The following is a 20,808-nucleotide window of genomic DNA, read 5'->3' as shown; positions in this document are numbered from 1 at the left end:
GTAGGAAATTGAAGTCATTATTCTACTTGCTTACAATTGGGCTCCCCAAGAAAGGCTATTTATTAAACACCTAATTTTTCATGGCAACATATAAAACTTCCTAAATTCTCTAAAACAAAGAATTTCTATACTGTTTTGGAAATGAGGATATATCTATGACATTTTTCAAACTAAGCAGAAGTGAATTTTTCTTTCTTTGATGATAAATTATTAAAACTAAAGATCTTTTAAAATAATAGGTTTATTAGGCATAGCCCCAGAAGTCACTGTGTAAATTAAGATGAGAAAAACTGCAAAATTAAGGAGAATATATTTACAAGGAGAAAAGAAATCAATGGAAGGTAGGAGAAACTACGAACTCAATAGCCATGAAATATTTTTTCCTTTTACTTCGAAAGAAAGTTTAGGAGAGGCAATCCTCGCCTGTAATCCAACAAAAAACCTAAATTATCTCAATGTTAAATACCTGTATTTCTTCAAAATATTATTCCCATATTACATAAACTGAGTATATACTGTGACAAACTTTGTACAATATAACTTATGATCTGAGCAAAATATATGTATAAAAAGTAAACAATGCAATAAAGTTGTTTGGCAACATATAATAAAGGTAAATTTAAATTTTGTAAAATACTGTACTGTAAATCCTTAAAAATATTTTGATATATGTCTTGAAACTCCACACAGAATTTTCATTTATTACTTAAATAAAAATAAGTTAAATAATGTTACATAAATTAAACAATAAGATGAAGTAAATATTTAACAAAATTCAGAATGGGAGAATTTTCTAAGCATAAAAGCAACAAAAAATAAACCATAAATAAAATATCAATAACTATGACAACATGAAAATTTAAAACTTTATACAGAAAGAGTAAGTCAGAAAAAGTTGGATAAATATGACCTTTGCTGGAGCAACCTTTTTGTCTCCATTCATGTTCTGTCGCCACCCCCACTTCCTCCCCCCAAGTACTCATATCCTGGGTTTCAGTTTAGACTCCATTTCCTGATGTTCACGTGTCTAAGGTATGTGTCCCTTTAAGCATAGGCCCTGATCTCAAATCATACCCTATTATCTTTGCTCCATGACATGGTGTTTTGTGTGTGGGAAAATACATCCTGTTCATCCTTGTAAACTTCACACCAAGCCTGTATACTTGTCAAATGGTTGAATGAACAAATGAATAAACAAATGTGCTCATGAAACAAAGTCAAGTGACAAAAACAGGACACTAAGTTGAAAATACAGACATTTTATAAACATATGGCAACACACAAAGAAAATCAGTATTAGAAAAAGTGTATAATGAAACAAAAGTGTGAAGGGTCATTACCTAAGAGGGGATTACAGGCAATTTGTCCAGGAAACTCTTCTATGCCTCCTTATGTTTTCTGAACTTTTTAAGAATAAAGTTTTCAAAGTGTAAAACTCTTTCAATTGAAGAATAGTTCCTTTATATTAACACATTCATTTCAGTTGCATATTACTGTGATTCAGTATTTTTATAGGTTACACTTCATTAAAATTGCTATAAAATAATGGCTATAACTCCCTATGCTACATAGTATATCTTTGTTGCTTACCTATTTTCTATGTAGTAGTTTGTATTTCTAAATCCTATACCCCTAATTTGTTCATCTCCCCTTCCCTATCACCTTTGGTTACCACTATATCTGTGAGTCTACTCTGGTTTGTGTATACATCCATTTACATATATTTTTTACATTCCACATATCAGTGATATCATACAGTATTTGCCTTTGCCTGACTTATTTCACTAAGCATAATATTCTCTAGGTCCATCCATGCTGCTGCAAGTGGCAGAATTTCATTCTTTTTTAAGGTCAAATAATATTCATTCTTTACCATCTGGGCCACCAGGGAAGCCCATGTTAATATCACTGCTTCCTTCTCCATTCATCAGTTGATAAGTACTTGAGTTGATTCGATATTCTGGCTATTGTAAATGGTGCTTCTGTGAACACTGGGGTGCATGTACCTTTTCAAATTAGTGTTTTTGTTTCCCAAGCACTGGGACTGCTGGATCACATGGTAGCTCTATTTTTAGTTTTTAAGGCACCTGCATACTGTTCGCCATAGTGGTTGCACCAATTTACATTCCCAACAACAGTGTACAAGGGTTAGAACTCTGATTTACCTAAGTTTGAGTGTCATCAAACAAACAAAAAAAGCATGTGCTACCTCACCTTTAAATTTAAAAATCATCAAATCAATATATATAAGAAGTATGAAGTATGACATGAAAAATATGATTTGTCACTATTACAGTTATACAATACAAAAGACAACCTTCCAAAATAATGTGAATGCAGTTTTTCAGAATTGCATGCTATTAAAAAAATCACACATCAAGTCACACAGTTAACTTCTTAAAATGGCTGTCTTAAAAAAATCAATTGCATTCCAGTTTAATATTTAGACTGCCAGAACTCATTCTTTCCATTTCAAAACTGTTAAGCAGAGTGAATTCTGCTGGGTGTCATCCACCCAGCCTGTTTCAGTGCCAGTGACTACAGCTGTTTGTTTCAGAATCTCTAATTAGCTGCCTTATCTTCTGCTAAGGATTCTTCTGGTGCTAACTTTTAATCGTCCAAATTAATTGAAATACTGTAGCAATTTCAGATTAACATTTTCAAAATTAACAATGCAGAAAATAAAATCACCCATAAATCTGCTTTGTAACAGCAGCCACTAATGAACTCTGCAAAACAGACCAGATCACACTGCTAATTTGCACTGTACTACATGGCTAAACTTCAGGAAATAAGCTTTTCCCTGTCCAAAGGTTGGCATAAACAGAGTACCCAGAAGATCTCCAGAAGAATGAGGTCTCTGGATCCAAACTGCAATTACATCCTGGTACCAGGAAATGGCAACCCACTCCAGTACTCTTGCCTAGAAAACCCCATGGACGGAGGAGCCTGGTGCAGTCTATTGTCCATTGGGTCACAAAGAGTTGGACACGACTGAGCGAGTTTACTTTTCACCAGCCAGGTGCTGTGTGGCCTTGGGTAAATTACTTAACCTCTCAGAGCTTTGGTTCTGTCCACCATTAAATAACAGTATCTCCTTCCTAGAATTTGTAACAAACAGACTCCAAGGTGAATCCCAACAATTCTTGCCTCTTTGTATTCACATGCTTGTTTAATACCCTCCCCTGAAAGTAGGCAAAACCTGCGATTTGCCTCTGGCTGACAGAAAGGTGATGGGATGTCATTTCCATGATCATGTCCTATAAGACTTAATTTTCCATACATCTTGGAGACTCCATCACTTCATTGGCTTACACACTTTGAGGAAATAAGCAGCCATACTGGGGAGGCCTGTGGGCTAAGAACTGAGGACAGTCTCTGGCCAACAGCAAGCTGGGGGCTGAAGATGTCAGTTCTAGAGCCCATAGGGACCTGAATCCTGCCAACAAGTGCATAAGGAAGCTGGGACTGACTTGAGCCTTCAGATGAGATATTGCCCTAGCTAACATCTGAGTGAGGTCTTATTAGAAACTCTGAAGCAGAGGACCCAGTAAAACCATGCCCAGACTTCTGACCCATAGAAAGTGTGGAATTAAATAAACATGTGCTATTTGTATGGTAATTTGTTACACAGCAATAGAAAATCAATACTATTGATTAGGGAAGCCCAATATGAAGATGGAGTGTTTTTTAGTAATGACTACCACCACTACTATCACTTACAGAGCACTTACTATGTGCTAAATCCTATTGATAAATGCCTTACCTATTATCTCATTTAAACTTTACAATGACCATAGAAGGAGTTGTTACTATTACCCAACATTTTAGAGATGATAAAACAGGTTTATGGGTCCAAGATTAAACAACTAGTAAGTGGAGGGACAGGACACAAACCCACATCTATGCCTCTGCAGAGTGCTCAGACTAAACGGTGGCACAGGGCTACCTCTGAAGATGAGAAATGCTCATGCGAGTAAAAGTCCCCAATACAGTCAGCCTACCCATCTGTGGATGTGGAACCCACAGGTAGGGAGGGCCGACAGTGCTACACCATTTTCTCTAAGGAACTTGAGCATGCACAGATTTTAGTTATCTGTGGAGGATCCCAGAACCAATCCCCTGTGGATACCAAGGGACATGACTGTACAGACAAAACTAGAAAAGAGTCTTCCTTCTCCTTCCTACCCCATGACCCTTTATTCCCAGAGAGCCAAGTTATGGCCTAAACTTAATGCCTCAAGGACTGCATTCTCTGGCTCTCTAGCACTCTCATCCTGACCCTCTAGGGTGAAGAGGACCTTTCATCTCACCTGTCTCCACAAAACATGCTGTGTAAGATCTTGTTTCCTTAGTTCTCTATAATTTGATGGGCCAATCTACACTAACATGTACATAGGTAATAGTGGAACAAAGGATTACCTCCTTATGGAAACAGAGTATCTCTATCTAAAGGAGATTATCACCTCGATATTTTAGGTGTAAAGTCAGGGTTATAAGAAGATACTGTGATGCAAGAACACTTTTGTTATCCTTGCAAACTAAAGCTATGAGTAGTAGAAGTTAAGTCACTCAGTTGTGTCTGACTCTTTGAGACCCCCATGGACTGTAGCCCACCAGGCTCCTCTGTCCATGGGATTTTCCAGGCAAGAATACTAGAGCAGGTTGTCATTCCCTTCTCAAGGGGATCTTCCCGACCGAGGAACCGAACCCAGGTCTCCTCCATTGCAGGCAGATTCTTTACTGTCTGAGCTACAGGGAAGCCCAATATGAAGATGGAGGTACTGGGGATTGAACCCAGGGCCTCATGCATGCTGAGCATGCACTCTACCACTGAGCTATTCCCCTAGGAATGAGGCTTTTAAAAAAATGTCCAGTTTGCATTTTAGGTACATTCCTCAGGGTTTATTTTGTCTGATACTATTGATAAAAATCAGTCAAATAGAAGAGGCTAGAAATGGAAAAAGGCCAAGGCAGGAGAGGTGGAAAATCCAGCTACAATATGCCCAATGAGGAAAATGTCTGAAATTCACAATAACAGACCTACATTATAATCAGCTCAAACAAAGCTTCTCACCTTTCCTTCCCCCATTCTTTTGTAAGCATAACTGTTCTTTCTTACTTAAATTCATGTGAACAGACTGGGTCAGCCTCTCTCCCCAGGCTGGAGGTGCACACAGAAGCCTGATGGCTCATCACAGGTACCCTGGCTGCAGCCATGGCCTCAGAGATGAACAGAGATCTGGGCCAAACCAGTTAAAGACACCTTGGGAATTTTGTTAGATTTATTGGGGGAAAGGTATTCCATTTTTTCTGGGATTACTAGCTGTGGGGAACGAAGAATTGCTAGTGGCCAACTTTACTTCCAAATGAGACAAACCTGCCAGAGGTGCCTGACAACAGAAAATCAACAGAGAAAAAAGGAAAACAGACACAAGGAGAAATGAAACTTGATGATATCATTTGAGCCCCTGGATCTAACTCTACCTGAAGCCAAACACACTCAACTTTAGTTACTGAAGTCAGTAAATCCTCCACTCTTTTTTGTCCCTTAAACTAGAGCTCCTTCTCTTATGAAGGGCTCACATCCTGATAAACCCACTGTAAGCTGAAAACATGATAAGTTGACAACGCATTTAATACACCTAAGCTATTGAACATCATAGGTTAGTCTAGCCTACCTTAAATGTGCTTGGAATATTTACATTAGCCTATAGTTCGGCAAAATCATCTAACACTAAACCTGTTTCACAGTAACGTGTTAACATCTCATGTAATTCATTGAATACTATACTGAAAGTGAAACAGAATAGTGTAAGTGTCTCAGTTGTTCACTCTGTGATCATGTGGCTGTCCGGGAGTTGAGTTCACTGCCTCTGCCCCGCATCACTGAGAGTATCATGGCGCACATCACTAGCTGTGTAAAGAACAAAATTCAACATTGGAAGTATGGTTTCTACTGATTGCATGACGGTTTCACATCACTGTTGTAAAGTCAAAAAATTATAAGTAGAACTATCTTATTATGTCTACAGTCTACAATGAGTTTATTCCAGTTGACAAATGAGCACATTGGGTGGTAGAGCGTTGAGGTCAGCATTTGAGAATATCAAACCTAGTAAAAGACTGAGAGCTTTATTTAAATATCTGTAGTTCTATATACATGCACTTTGATTGATGTATTTGTCAGTTATCTTGTCTCCGTGTCTTGTGCCCGTCTTTATTCCACAGGAGTTTCCCCAATCTTGCCATTCTGGTCAATAAGACCATTCATAACCAGCCACATCCACTTTGGTGGGTTCTCATATACAACACAATATTACTGTTCAACAGGTATATGTTTGTATGGCCTATCTCTTCAACAAAATTCCAAGGTCCTCAAAAACAGGAAAACTTCCATATATTTCTAATACTGCTACAGAAAAAAATGAGTCTTAAAAGAAAAGGTATCTGTAAAAAATTTTTTAAACCTAACATAAGCTTTTTTTCATTCAAATTAAAAATTTAAAAATCGACTTGATTGGAATACACAGAAAGGTAAATAATTGCCAATATGAGTCATTTTGACAGAAATTCCACAAATTGCATTCCAGCGTTTTAATTAATGTGCTAACCATTCTCACTATTTGTGTTTAGAAGGACTATAAGATTATAAACGATTATGATACTAAGGATTCCTTTATCAATGTCCTCTTTCCTTGTATCAGACAAATATTACTTGTATCAAATATTACTATTTGAAGCCAATACTTCTGACTCAACTGCTTCCTTTCATTTACCTTACTTCAGACTAAAGTTCTGGAACAAGATTATCTGGTTCTCAGAAGTTGTTGGCTCATAAGAAATTTGTGATGTTTCTTTGCCTACTTAGCATTACATGGCACGTTCTTTTGCTTCTGAAATGACTACGAGGGCCACAGGTTCACTAAGAAAGTTCAGACCATACCTGATCTTCTAAGTAAAGAATGATTTCTCAATGATAAATGTTAAAAAGCAGGTCATGCAGGTTCAATACTTCCTTTTCAGAGTATTTTTCTAAATATGTGTTATACACTTTATTTTCTAGGACATAACTACTATCGTAAGGCTTCTCTGGTGGTTCAGACAGTAAAGCATCTGCCTACAATGCGGGAGACCTGGGTGCAATCCCCGGGTCGGGACGATCCCCTGGAGAAGGAAATGGCAACCCACTCCAGTACTCTTGCCTGGAAAATTCCATGGATGAAAGAACCTGGTAGGCTACAGTCCATGGGATTGCAAGGAGTCACACACGACTGAGCAACCTCACTTCAACTACTATCGTAACAGAAATTATGAGTTAGAAGTGCATAAATGATCCAGAAGTAGGTTCTATATATAACACTCCAAATGTTTTATAATTTCAATAATCACATAACTAATGCTGTATTACCCACCTAAAGCTCCCTGTAAAAATCTTCAAGCATTCACTGTGCCCTTTTTGCCTTCGCTGGAGGTACCTGAGCCATGGAAACGACTGGGCTTTGGCCTTGCCCAAAGGTGTGGGCAAACCTGCCAGATAACAGCAATCATGACCCTTTGTGAGTTTGGAATGAGCTTTCAAAGGGAAAAATAAGCCCTCCCCAAACCAAAAAAAGTTGTGAGGAAGGGACTGTGATATAAGTTTTAGAAAAATATCATCATGGTAAAGAGAATTAGAAAGGCAGTCCCGAAAATAACTACAAGGGGATCAAATGCCTTGTGCAAAACGAGTCTTATTGTCTGTGGTTTAATAGAAGCATGAGAAAATCGGCTATTTTAAAACCAGAGCAGGCTCCCCAGCACTCGTGCACCGTTTGGATTTCTCACGTCTCTGCAGTGAATCTTAATCACCGGGTTCTATTGTCCCAGTTTTTTCCCAAGTTCATTTTTTCAATGTGAAATATATTTTTACACATTTACAATTATGCTCCTGATATTTAGATGAGGACTTATGTTTGATGAGAAATTCTTTTTAGAGGTGACAGAAAAGACAGAAGTGGGTATGACTGATTATTATGGAAATATAGTAATCTACAGACATTTTATTACTTATTTACTATAGATAAATGCTTCCCTGGTGGCTCAGTTGGTAAAGTTGTCTGCAAAGCGGGAGACCTGGGTTCTATCCCTGGGTTGGGAAGATCCCCTGGAGGAAGGCATGGCAACCCACTCTATCTAGTATTCTTGCCTAGAGAATTCCCATGGACAGAGGAGCCTGGCAGGCTGCAGTCCATGGGATTGGAAAGAGTCGGACATGACTGAGCGACTAAGCACACATACACAAAATTTCACTTAAAACCTTTAACAGTATACATTTGTTTCCTTCCCAAAAAAAGAAAAATGCATTTTTTAGATCAATACTTCAAAAAAAAAAAAAAATCCTGGGCTGCTATTTTTCTCATCAGTGTTTTCTATATGGTAATTAAGAAGATAAAATTTCTCTATTGAGCAAATTGGCATCATGTTTAAAAGCAAATCTAAAGGGAATCAACAATTATGTTTAGATTTGAAATGAGTTTACCAATACTTTGAAATTAAAACATTAACAGAAAATATGTTAAATTGTAATTAAATGTAAAAAACCAGCATGAAAAAAATTTTATATAAATGAAAACATATATAGAGAACTCAGCTCAAAAGCAATCTTAGCCTATATTTTCTCCTTTCTTTTTTGCTTTCTGGCACCTATAACATAATTAGATCTTTTTATATGTTTACCAGACTATTTTCTAATTGTTTTTATGACACTATGCCATATCGCAATGAATCAGAGTATAAAAAAGATATTAAAATATTATATATATACTCTCATCTGCATGCATTTATGCAATCAAGACTTTGTGCCTGTATCTATTCCTTCCTTAGGCAGAATATAAATTGTGGGAGGGGCCATGTTTTATAATCAATGATATGGCTGGTGTTTATTATTGTATAAGACACAAAGTTGGTAATATAAAAAATATTTCTTGAATTCCTTTCTTTATACAGGAACAAATTGGAATGGCATTATTCATCAGTCTTACCCTCCTGTAAGAGAAACTGACCATCTTTGAAGATGTCTGCTCAGAAGCAGTAAAACATCTCTCCAGTGAATGAGAAAAGACAAGGTTTCTAAGCCATTTTTTCCTCTTTGTAATTAAGAGGTTAACAATGAGTGCATGAGATTCAAGAGTTCTCAGAAAGAACTCTATTCATTTATTATTCAAGACTATCACAAATTATATAAGTAACTTAAGATCAGAAGGAAAATGCTATCCCTAAACAAAGCTATGGTTATTCCAGTAGTCATGTATGAATGTGAGAGTTGGATATGAAGAAAGCTGAGCGCCAAAGAATTGATGCTTTTGAACTGTGGTGTTGGAGAAGACTCTTGAGAGTCCCTTGGACTGCAAGGAGATCCAACCAGTCCATCCTAAAGGAACTCAGCCGTATGTCTTCTTTGGAGAAATGTCTGTTTAGTTCTTTGGCCCATTTTTTGATTGGGTCATTTATTTTTCTGGAATTGAGCTGCAGGAGTTGCTTGTATATTTTTGAGATTAATCCTTTGTCTGTTGCTTCATTTGCTATTATTTTCTCCCATTCTGAAGGCTGTCGTTTCACCTTGCATATAGTTAGTCCTGAATATTCATTGGAAGGACTGATGCTCAAGCTGAATCTCCAATACTGTGGCCACCTGATGCGAAGAACTGACTCATTGGAAAAGACCCTGATGCTGGGAAAGATTGGAGGCAGGAGGAAAAAGGGATGACAGAAGATGAGATGGTTGGATGGCGTCACCACTGCGATGGACTTGAGTTTGAGTAGGCTTCTGGAGTTGGTGACAGACAGGGAAGCCTGGTGTACTGCAGTCCATGGGGTTGCAAAAAGTCAGACACAACTGAGCAACTGAACTGAACTGAAACATTTCCCATCTCCCTCTAATCTTTAGGCAGTGTAACAAAGAAGAAAGGCCTGACTTTTTAAAAAGCTAATGACTGTGGACTTAAATGTAAGATGCTATGAGTTCCACAAATAATTTTGCAATAGTCTAAAACTATGGAGTTGATTAAAGGAACACATGTCCTGGTATACAGAATCACCACATGCAAACTAAAATAAATTTTTATCTTCTATACTCAAAAGGAAATTTTAAAGCTCATTATTAAAATTTAATTGGTAACTCTGACCTTGGGTGCCACTTTAGGTGAAAAATATTACACCAGTACTCAGATTTTCTTAAGATTTATGATCTCATGTTCTTGAAAAAGCCTAGCACCTCCGTGTTCCTGAAATAATTGATCTGTCTCTTACAAGTGCTATTTTCCTGAAACCAACATCTGTCTCAGGAAGAAAAGTACAATCTGATGAAAATACTCTGCTATATTTAAAAAACCAAAGAGCTACCAGAATCTGAATCTAATGCATTACTATATTTATAAACCCAGTCAAGATCATAAATTGATAAAATTTCTTAGCACATAATAGAAGATAAGAAAAAGTAAACTAAACTGCAAAGCCATATCTGTAAATACTACCTGTAAAATTAACTATAATAATAAAAAGTGAATATTTTAAATGTGCAAAAAAGGCACAATGCAAATCTGTATCTCACATCTTTCACCGTTTGAACAGAACTCCACCTCAGCAGGTAAAGACCTGCCTGCCAATGCAGGAGACATGAGTTCCATTCCTGGGTTGGGAAGATCCCCTGGAGGAGAAACGGCAACCCATTCCAGTATTCTTGCTGAAAAATTCTATGGACAGAGGAGCCTGGTGGGCTACAGTCCAAAGAGTCAGAAAGAGTTGGACATGACTGAGCACCGCACCACAATATACACCTTTTACCTAGTGAGTCTTTCTTTCTTTCTTTCTTTCTTTGTTACTGTCACAAATACTACTAACTTCACCATCAATCTCTCAACTACCACTGTTGATTGTGTCTCTTATTAAAGATAAGCAAAATATCATGGAAGCCATCAGATAAGTAGGCAATGAAAGCAAATCTGAAAATGACTGTGATAAAGTAACTTCTAGCTTCGCTGAGGATTCAACATAAAATTCTGGATTTCTTTATAAAGAAATAACTGGCAAATACTTTTGATTCTCCTACACATGACAAAATGTTCAATATTAAATAATATACTCAACACAAAGTCATCTTTTAACAATACTTTTCATGTATATAGTAAAATGTACACAACATTTTATTACAATGTAAAGCTCACAACAACTTTGTAAGTAGGTACTATTATCAATCTCCATTTACAGATCAGTAAACTACAGCACAGAGAAGAACCAAATTGCCAAACATCAACAGCAAGTAAACAGCTAAGCTTGGGCCCCACCCTAGGCAATGTGGCTCAGGGCCATGCTTCCTGTCACTGGACTATTCCATGTTCTCTGGGATATTGGTCCAATTTATCAGCAGGAGGAATTTTTTTTTAACATGTTCATAGCAACTTTATTTATAAGAATGAAAACTAAGAGCAACCCAAATGCCATCAATAGGAGAATGGATAAACACAATAAACACACTGTGTTATATCAATACACATGGAACATAAAGGAATAAACTTTTGATCAAAATACAGATGAACTCCAAAGTAATCAGTCTAAGTGACAGAAACAAGACAAAACAGAGTACATACTATATAATTCCATTTATACAAAAATTTTCTAACGTGAACAAGTCAACAAGAAAGAAAACAGATTCTTATTGTCATGGTATAGAGGAGAACAGGAAGCACAAGAATAAAGAAAGAGTAAAGAGGTATTAGGAAATTTTGGTGGGCAGGAGGAATTTAAAAAACAAAAGAGTTGGTGCATGCAGAGGAAGTATATAGTCATTCATTAATTCATTTAACAAATACCTATTAAGCACCTCCTAAAACTACAAGCAAGCCCCTGTGTCCTTATGCTTTGACATAAAAGGCTTTTGCTTTAGATTCCCAGGCCTCCTCTGAATCTCAAAGGCTGGCTCAACAGTTAATGATTAAGAAATGTGAAGGTGCAGAAACAAAGAATAGCTGTTGGGTTGGGGAACTGCTAACAATTTGGACTCTAAATCTGCCACATGACAGAATCTCTGAACTCAAAGTTCTCTGAAAGATATAGAAAAAGGCCTGACACATATTCCTAAGTTGTTTTTACAGGAAGCAGACGCCCTCCAGATGAAAACACTGACCACAAGAACATAGATCCTACACTGATTAAATCAGAAGGCAGATGATATTTGGAACTTCACCTTGATGCACACCAATCCGAGAATTATGCACAAGCTGATCACACACTCTGCAGCCTCCTCCCTCACAACTGCTTTTAATATCCCTTTCCTGAAAGCCATTTGGGAGTTCGGGTCTTTTGAGCATGAGCCACCTGTTACCCTTGCTTGGTGTCTGCCATAAACACTGTACTTTACTTCAACAGAATCTGGTGTCAGCAGATTGGCTTTAACACTCTAGGGTGAGTGGACTAAAGTTGGTTCCAGAAGACTACTATCCAAAGAACTAAGCATTAAGTTCCTTTTCAAAACAAACGATCTATGGAGAAGATATATAATTTACCCTTGTCTATAGCTCTGAAATTTGGATCTGGTGAGGTGGTTACATCTGTCCTACAAAAATTTTTTAACCATTTTTTCCTACAAGTCACCCTAAGTGAGTCCCTGGAAAGCAGTCTATGTGCAAACCCTTTGGAAAATAAAATAGCTAAAAGACAAAAAATAAAAGAATCTTTCAGTCCTTTTACCTATCAGTAAAAACACTGATAGCAAATAATGCTCTTGGGAAGCAGTTTTTCCATGCTTAGGAAATCTCAATCTTATTGAACCCTTGTTTAAATATCCCATAGTGGAATATCTTCCACACAACTGTGAAAATCTTCTTAACAGTAGTTACATAAGGATCAACTCAGAGTAAGACAGTTTGATAATTGTCAAACTAGGGTTTATTTTGAGCAAAAAAGCTTTCCAACTTGCCAACAGAAAGTAATAAACATAAAGAAACAGAAAAAGCAAGGACAAAAGACAACCAACTCTATAAACACATAATTCAAGCCCAACATCAAAAGACACCTTACAGGGAGAAATGATTATTACATTAGTATCTACAACAGGGAAGATCATCAACTATTTGCTTTCTTTTCAAAAGTGAGAAAAATTGAGAAAGCAGTCACATATACCTAATGGAAAGCTATATACATATAAATATATATATATATACATATTTATATATATATTTCACCCCCCCAAAAAAAAACATAGCATATGGCACCATTTCTTTTGTGTTTGTAAGTTTATTCTTCATGACGTTCTAAAAACTTTGGACAAATAAAAATACCAGAAGAGTTATACCTACAGAAAGCCATCACCTTTAGGATTAAGCAAGATACTTTACTATAGATCCACTTCGCCATATTTATAATCAGTAAATTCATTACACCTACCTTTGAGTAATTTAAGGTCTCCTAAAAATTTTAGCTATAAAGTACATTGTTAATAGTCAAAAATGTGTTCCTACTGACACACTATAAATGTAGAAGTGCATTTCGTTGGGGGAAAAGAGATTAGATAAAAATGCCCATAGAAGAAAAGGAAATATTTTAAAATAATATTTATAAAGTTTAGATAACTTAAAGAAACAGAAATACTATAGCTTGTACAACATAAAGAAAAATATTATGTTCACAGTCATATACTCCTACTAAATTGAGCAAAAGTCTCTTTAAAATATTATTGCTGAATCTTCTCTACAAAGACTATTGTCTTGGGAAAGTCAGAACCAATAAAAAAGTAAGCCAGATCCCCTATTTTTTTAAATGGCCTTAATTTTGTTCTGTACTTAAAAGATTTAAACTGATCTCAGGACACAAGTGAGGCAATTTCTAGCCAGAGGCAACAAAGCTCCTATAAACCTTTTCCAACAGCTCATAAACTGGCATGGCTACCAGGGGTGTGGTTTCAGTTAAAAGCTATAATGCTTTGAAAGCTAAACTTTATAACTAGGTGAACACTGTTTACAATGGGGAAACAAAACACATAATCTAGATTATTTTCCAGCAAGAAAGACTACTCTATATTTCTTGTTCCACTTTATTTATTATCAAGTTCATATATTGGAAATCCTTTAGCCATGAACACCTTTTACCCACAATAATATGACCATATCTCTAATAACTAAACTCTGGAAGGCACTGCTTAATGGATGAAAAATAATTATATGAAAATAATGACAGGGTCAACCTCATGATACTAAACGAGAAACAACTGAATGCTCTCTGCAGACAAAAAATGGGTCTCCGGAGAAGACACTTGTTCACAAAGGCCTTAAACTCATTCTTCTATGATAAAATAATACAGATACAGAATAAAGAAAAGTATTTTCCCAAATGGGGAGAGAACAAAGTTGTCTAGTTTATAACCTCCCTCACCCCCTCAGAACAAGCTTTTTTTTAAGTACCAGTTTGCTGGTTGATTTTTTTCCAGGTTTGGGAGGAAACAGGGAAAGGGTGTTGGAACTTTGAGCATTAACCAAGTACCCTGAGGCTGTTCAGTAAGCAAATAACCAGCTCAACTGCTGACTGTGGAAAGACTGTGGTACTGATGGTTACTCATCACATGACACTGTCTTAGGTAAATGATTTACACAGTAGACGGTCACCTTCTGGTCACACACTATATACCAAGCTCCAAAGAACAAAGGCCAACAATCTGTCTGACTTTCTACTGCTATTCCCATACACTTTCACAATCACTTAACTAAAGAAATAATTATAGATGTTTAATCACACACCTGGATCCACCGGTCTGGGGGTTCTTCGGAGTCCATTGGTCCGTTTCTGTGCAGAAAGGCAAAACAAAGACTTTGTGTTATCAAATTGTATTATTTTGCGACACTCTGGAAGTCCATTGAATGTTGCACTACCTCCATTTAACACTACTGTAAAATAGGTAACAAGGAACTCAATCCTCTGTAATGCCCTATATGGGAAAAGAATCTAAATAAGAGTGAATATCTGTTAGCAGAAACTAACACAACATTGTAAATCAACTATCCTCCATTATAAATTAAACAAAGGAAGAGTATTACTAAAGTTGATCAAAACACTCAGTTCCAGTTTCTTTTTACAATTTTTGTTTCTATAATGTTTTCCACTTGCTAAATCATTGATATGACACTATGGGAAAGAAATACTTTTCATTCACCATCTCTGAGGATTATGACTCACTTTTTAAAGTCATAATATAGGAATTATGAAAACAAAGCCTACGTAGCCATTTTTTGCTTAGAAAATGCTCCCAGCAAAGAGTTTTGATCTCCAAAATTCTAATGCAGCTTTTTTAAAGCCTGACACACCAGAGACTGGAGAGTATACAACCTCCAAACAAAGATCTCAAGCTCTGATTTTGAGCTTGGTATGGTAGTTTAATTATGAAATTTATGGCAGTTTAATTATGGATCAGTGATATCTGAATACTTTAAGAAACAAAATAGACATGCAGCCTGTAAACCATGAAAGTAAATTCTTATTACAGAAAAGGAACCCATAAGAAAAACTGTGATTGTAAAAATTATAGATAAGATGCAAAACAAAAGAGGTTTTAAATCTTTGAAACTGTGTGGTTACTAACGCATTTGATTTTATAAGCATTAAATTCATTCCCACCCAATAACTATTGCAATCTCACTAATTAATAAGAACTTCATTTTCACTTTTGTTATATAACTGAGTGCAATGCTCAGTCTATAATTACAATATAATTCAGATTTTCACAAGAGCAATTTTCTTTCTACATGTGTTGGGGTTTGTGCCTGTGTATGGAGCCCTGGTTTCATTCAGAGCAGAATTGGTTTTGCCAAGCTCACATTAACTATGGGTTTTTCTTAGGGTTCCCCCTGTTGTTTTTGTTCATAAGTTAAATGGGCCTCAAAGGAGCTGCCAAGGTTTCTCAGGCAAAAGCAAATTGGAGAATTATTAAAAATATAAACTTGGCTTTTAACCCAACTACTTTTAAAATGCATTTGTTAAAGCCTAATATGATCATTAAGTCAGCATCGAAGCTTCACTGAACAAGCTCGATGGCTGTACTGGTGGGAAAAAAAAAACTAGTATAAACAGACCCTCTCCTTACTCATTGTGAGTGAGAAGAAAATACCACACTGGGCTTCTTAATAGCCAAGCACAAAAAGGGAAAACATGGTAAGTTACAGGTTTATATCCAATAACTTAGAAGAAAACTGCCTTCAAAAAAACTTCTAAAATTTTATAAAATGTTTGGAGCTCTCTATATAAATAACTATATTTTAAACAGGAAAATATATATTGATGAATGTCTTATGGTTGTTTACTGTCTACATTTCCCTTCACTTTCTTAATGTACAACAGACACTGTCTTTCGACTACTCTTACTCTTCCTACTATCAAAATGCTTGGAAGGCAAGAAAGGAATTCACTCTTTGGGTCTTATTCCTACTATCCCTAAGCTAGAATTATTTAAAAATATTAACTTAGAAAGTGAAAAAGAGAACTTGAGCTCAAGAGCAACTCTGTAGGACCCTGAAGTTAAGATTAAAATAGGGAACATGGCACAATTATTTAGAGTATGGATTCTAGAATCTGATTGCCTAAGTTCAAATTCAGACCCTCCTCGTCACTTGGCATCTGATTGGGAGCAAGTTAGTTAAGGTCTCTGTGCCTGTTTCTTCATCTATAAAATGGGGATATTAATACCACCTACTTCATAGCATTTGTGGTGAGAAACATGTTAATTCATGTTACGTGCCTCAACAGTTCCTGACACACAGTAAGGACTATTAAGTCATAGCTTATTATTATTGTCATTATTATTAATTTCATGATATTTTGAATGTTTAAGCTCAGGTAAATGATAAATTTTTTCTACTAAAGTACTGCACTACTACTATATCTTAGGTTTTTCCTCCTGCAAGTCATTGGAAACCAGTGACCCTGAAAGCAAACTTTTCTACAGGAAAAGTAGGCAGTTGAACAAAACTATGATTTGGTGCATTGAAAAAAAAAGAGAACGAGAAAATTTCAGCAACTTAGATCAAGTGCATTTTGAGAGTTTGAGATTTATTACAGTTTAAAAGCACCTAAAAATATTTTATATATTCTAAAAAATTTTGAAATGTTTAGAACACGTTTACACAATTTCAAAATGCAAATTTCAATTGTTCTTCTGTCATATCCCATCCAAAATACTCCTCTCCCCAATATATATTCTCAAAACCCTATATTCTCAAAAGCATGAGACAGAGCTGGACAAGACCCATCCCAGGAGGAAGAGAGGGGTCCATCAAGTAGCCACCCTAGGAGCTCTCGGTGATCCCCCTCCCCCGTGAGACCAGGACAATCAGTCTGCAGGACATTCTCAAACTTCTTTTGATTTACCAGGAAGTGGGAGGTGGAAGGGAGGGGACAACAAACCAACATAATTTTATTTCTAGTTTCATTATCTATTACCTTGCCTTTCTCTAACAGAAATCTCTGTATTGCCCAAGAACCTCTCTTGTCTCTTTTGGGAGAAACCTAATTCTCTGTTGATTTTAGCAACAATACAAGGAAAGATTCATTTGCTATATGAAACTGGCTTTGGTTCCTCTACTTAAAAGGCAGAAAAACCTACCTTAAGGAATAGATCGGAAGTATATATACACATACTAAATACTGATAGATATGTAATGACAACCTTGCTTTCTGGAGCTAGAAGTTGCTTCTAAAAGTCCACTCCAAAATGGGAATCTGGAAGAACATCCCAGGTTAGGAAGACGGATCCTGTGGCTACTGAAAACTGACCTACCTTAAGAATGAAGTGCAAATTAAACACTCATAATCATGGTTATTGAAAGGGGAAGAGAATAGGGCAAATTGGTCCATGGAGGAAAAAGAAGACCTCCAACAAAGAGGGAGCAGAAATCACAGAGCTTACAAAAGGGCTTCACTGTTTACCTTCGGAAAGACTCCCAGACATCACATAAGCATTTGTGTTAAGAGTGAATACACCTTTCACAAAGTTGTAGTGGGGAGATATGGAGTGAAAGATGTTTCTTAACATTCTTTTGCTACAGTTCTTCCTTATGCTAAGCTAAAGTTTCCAAATAGGTTGACCAGTATAAGATTTCACTATAATTATCCATTCAAAGTAGAGATTATTAGCAGAATCACACATTAAATAAAAATTACACTTATTATCATCAAAAGTTAAGCAAGTCACTAAAACACAGATGCTACATTTAAAAAAAATCAATGTGAAAATGAATTCTTTTCATAATAGGCTTAATGTGTAATTTTTAAGAGTATTAAATGCCTGGAGAGCATTTTTTTGTGTCATTATTTTGTACCAGTGTGAAAATTATTAACCACTTATTATTAGCACACTTTCTTTTCTGTAAATACACCCATTTCTCATTACTTAAATAAAACCAAGTGAAATCATCTTCCCTGGGGGAAAAAATAGATGTATCTAGCAGTATAAATGTAAAGTAATATTGAGTTACAGTTCAAAGCTCTACAAGGATATCTGTCTCAATAATCTAATAATAGCGTGAGAGAAGAAAAAGAAGGCTACTTTCTAAGATCTTCACTCGCACTGCTGGAAGAACCCTTACAGTCCTGGTGAAAAATCTTACCTGTCAACTAAACACTAAAAAAAGTTTACATTAATTATTTTAGCCCTAGCAGAACTTGCATGACCTATTTTTAAAATATTATTATCCTGTTATGCATTCCTTGAGCTAGATTCTAAAGTCTAAAATACAGCCGATGGATAACACTGAAAGGGTACACGTGAATTTTCTCACATCACATTCTTGGTTCCCAATATGCACGAATTACGTGCTGATGCAAAAAAGTGAAAGCAGTTACCTCTTGTTTGACTTCTTGCTGTACTTTTCATTATTTTTAGCAACTATGTAAATATCAGCCTATTAAAAACATACTAATATTATACCACCCTTAATCAGATATAATTGTATATGCTAAAATAATTTGATAAAGAATGTACTTGTCTTTATTCTGAAATTCTCAGATTACTGTATTTCAGGTTCATATTACTAATCACAGACCTTTTACATTTTAGTTTTCTTTGTTATGATTTTTGGGGGAGGTCAGGTAAGAAATATATTACTTTTGGTTGAAGGCCAAGGCATTAGTTGCCTATAATCTGCCACATTTTTCATTCTTTTCTATTTTCTTAAAAGTGCTTTATTCTGAGAGGTGACAGGGATCTCATACTTCTAAGCCATCAAATCTCAGAATCTGTTAAACCGAAGGAAATGTTATCAGATTCTGATTTGATCAAGAAGACATGATACAAATCATGATTTTGCTCAGGTGGAAAACTGGCAGAAACATACACGCACATCCTTAGAAGAATGCTAGAACTTCTTAGTACTAGTGAATGTCAGGCAGTCACATTGTTTTATCCTAGGATGAGGGCCACCTTTTCTCCTGTCCCAGCAGGATCAAAAAGATTTATTCCAAGGGAATGCCTTCAGATGCATTAAGTTTTATAAGCCTCAGGGTTTGTGGAATTCTGTAGCTGGAAACCAGGGAAAGGCATCTCCACCAGATTAGTGCTACGACATTGCTACAGTATTTATTTGAAATTTAGCTGAATAAATTAAGTACCTAAAATTCTGAAATGCGCATCTTACCCACATTCTTAGATGAAATATTCACATTTTTCCTCTACCTAAGATCTTCAGATGGTATCTGAAAACTCTTATTTAACCTGCGCATTTCACTCAAAAGCACTTGGTCAGTCACTGTAGCTCTGTTTCTATCCATTTTAAAAGGTACATTTAACATTTTAGGGGTTTGAGCCTGCTTAAGTTAGCAAACAATCTGAAATGCAAAAGTTACATAAGAAAAATGTAAACTTTAATCTTACCTCCGACGGTTTGAGCGTCCCTTGTTCTGAAACAAAGGTAAAAATTGGCATTGTCAGTGAAGTTGTTTTGTTTAGTTAGCAACCTTAGCTTGTTCTCTGCAGCGTGGTAGAACACTACTGCTTTGTTTTCCTAATGATACCTGTTAATATATTTCCAAGGTCCCTCAGGCTGGGCTAGTAATTGTTTTGCAACCAGGTTCTCTTGCCTTATTGGCTGTCAGGGAAGTGACTCATAGTACTAAATGACTTCTAGGTTAAGCTTAACTTTTTCAATTGTTTATTAAGCAATTTCAATCCAACCACATTAAGCTCCTTGAAACAGGGACTTGCACCAAGTTTATGTACATAAGAGAAAGCTAGATGGGAGCCTTTCTTTCAACATACCCAGTTTTAAGAATCTAAACACAACATGGTACAAACATATTACAATTGCCTGTATTACAACTACTATAATAATTGCAAATTTAACACATACAATTTGCATATGAATTTTGCATGAAGTGGCTGTTTCTTTTAGTTCTATTTGGGGGGAGGGACACAGATTGATTTAAAGATGGAAATTAAAAATGGACAAGATTCAATCCCAATGCTAATTTTCTTTTCATCCCAATTTACCTGTTTAGAAATAGAAATGGCAAACTCCATTACATTTCAGTTCCTGAAAATAACTAACAGTTAGGAAGGGCCCTGAGATATGCAAGAGAGTAACTTGGCAGAGGGCAAAGGGTATCTCTGAGAAGACAGACATATTGCACGTGGAAAAGCTGGTGGGGAATATTTTTGTTTCCTTCCTCCATATCCAGGAGTACTTATGCATATTATAATTTCTCCAGACTGCAGAAAAACATCTCATCATTTTGAGCCTATGCTATATTTTTGCCAACCAAAATGATCCTCTGAAGAAGGATCTGAGAAGAGAA

General features: G+C 36.2%; 1 protein-coding gene and 1 non-coding gene across 2 annotated transcripts in view; both read right to left on the bottom strand.

Annotated features, from left to right (window-relative positions):
- The window catches only part of VAV3 (vav guanine nucleotide exchange factor 3), a 412,159-nt gene that overhangs the window by 117,150 nt on the left and 274,201 nt on the right, over nucleotides 1–20,808 (bottom strand). Inside the window, exons 18-19 of the mRNA XM_043878931.1 lie at nucleotides 19,889–19,914; nucleotides 14,769–14,814 (exon numbers count right to left, since the gene is read on the bottom strand). Coding sequence (XP_043734866.1) covers nucleotides 14,769–14,814; nucleotides 19,889–19,914 — 72 coding nt within the window. The remainder of the gene's footprint in view (nucleotides 1–14,768; nucleotides 14,815–19,888; nucleotides 19,915–20,808) is intronic.
- On the bottom strand, nucleotides 4,777–4,848 carry TRNAA-AGC. The gene has a single exon. It is a non-coding gene; the product is annotated as a tRNA-Ala (tRNA).

Source organism: Cervus elaphus, chromosome 20 (genome assembly GCF_910594005.1).
Source record: "Cervus elaphus chromosome 20, mCerEla1.1, whole genome shotgun sequence".
NCBI classification, from domain to species: Eukaryota; Metazoa; Chordata; class Mammalia; order Artiodactyla; family Cervidae; genus Cervus; species Cervus elaphus.
Note: the sequence above shows the minus strand (reverse complement) of the source record. Positions and strands in the feature narration are given on the sequence as shown.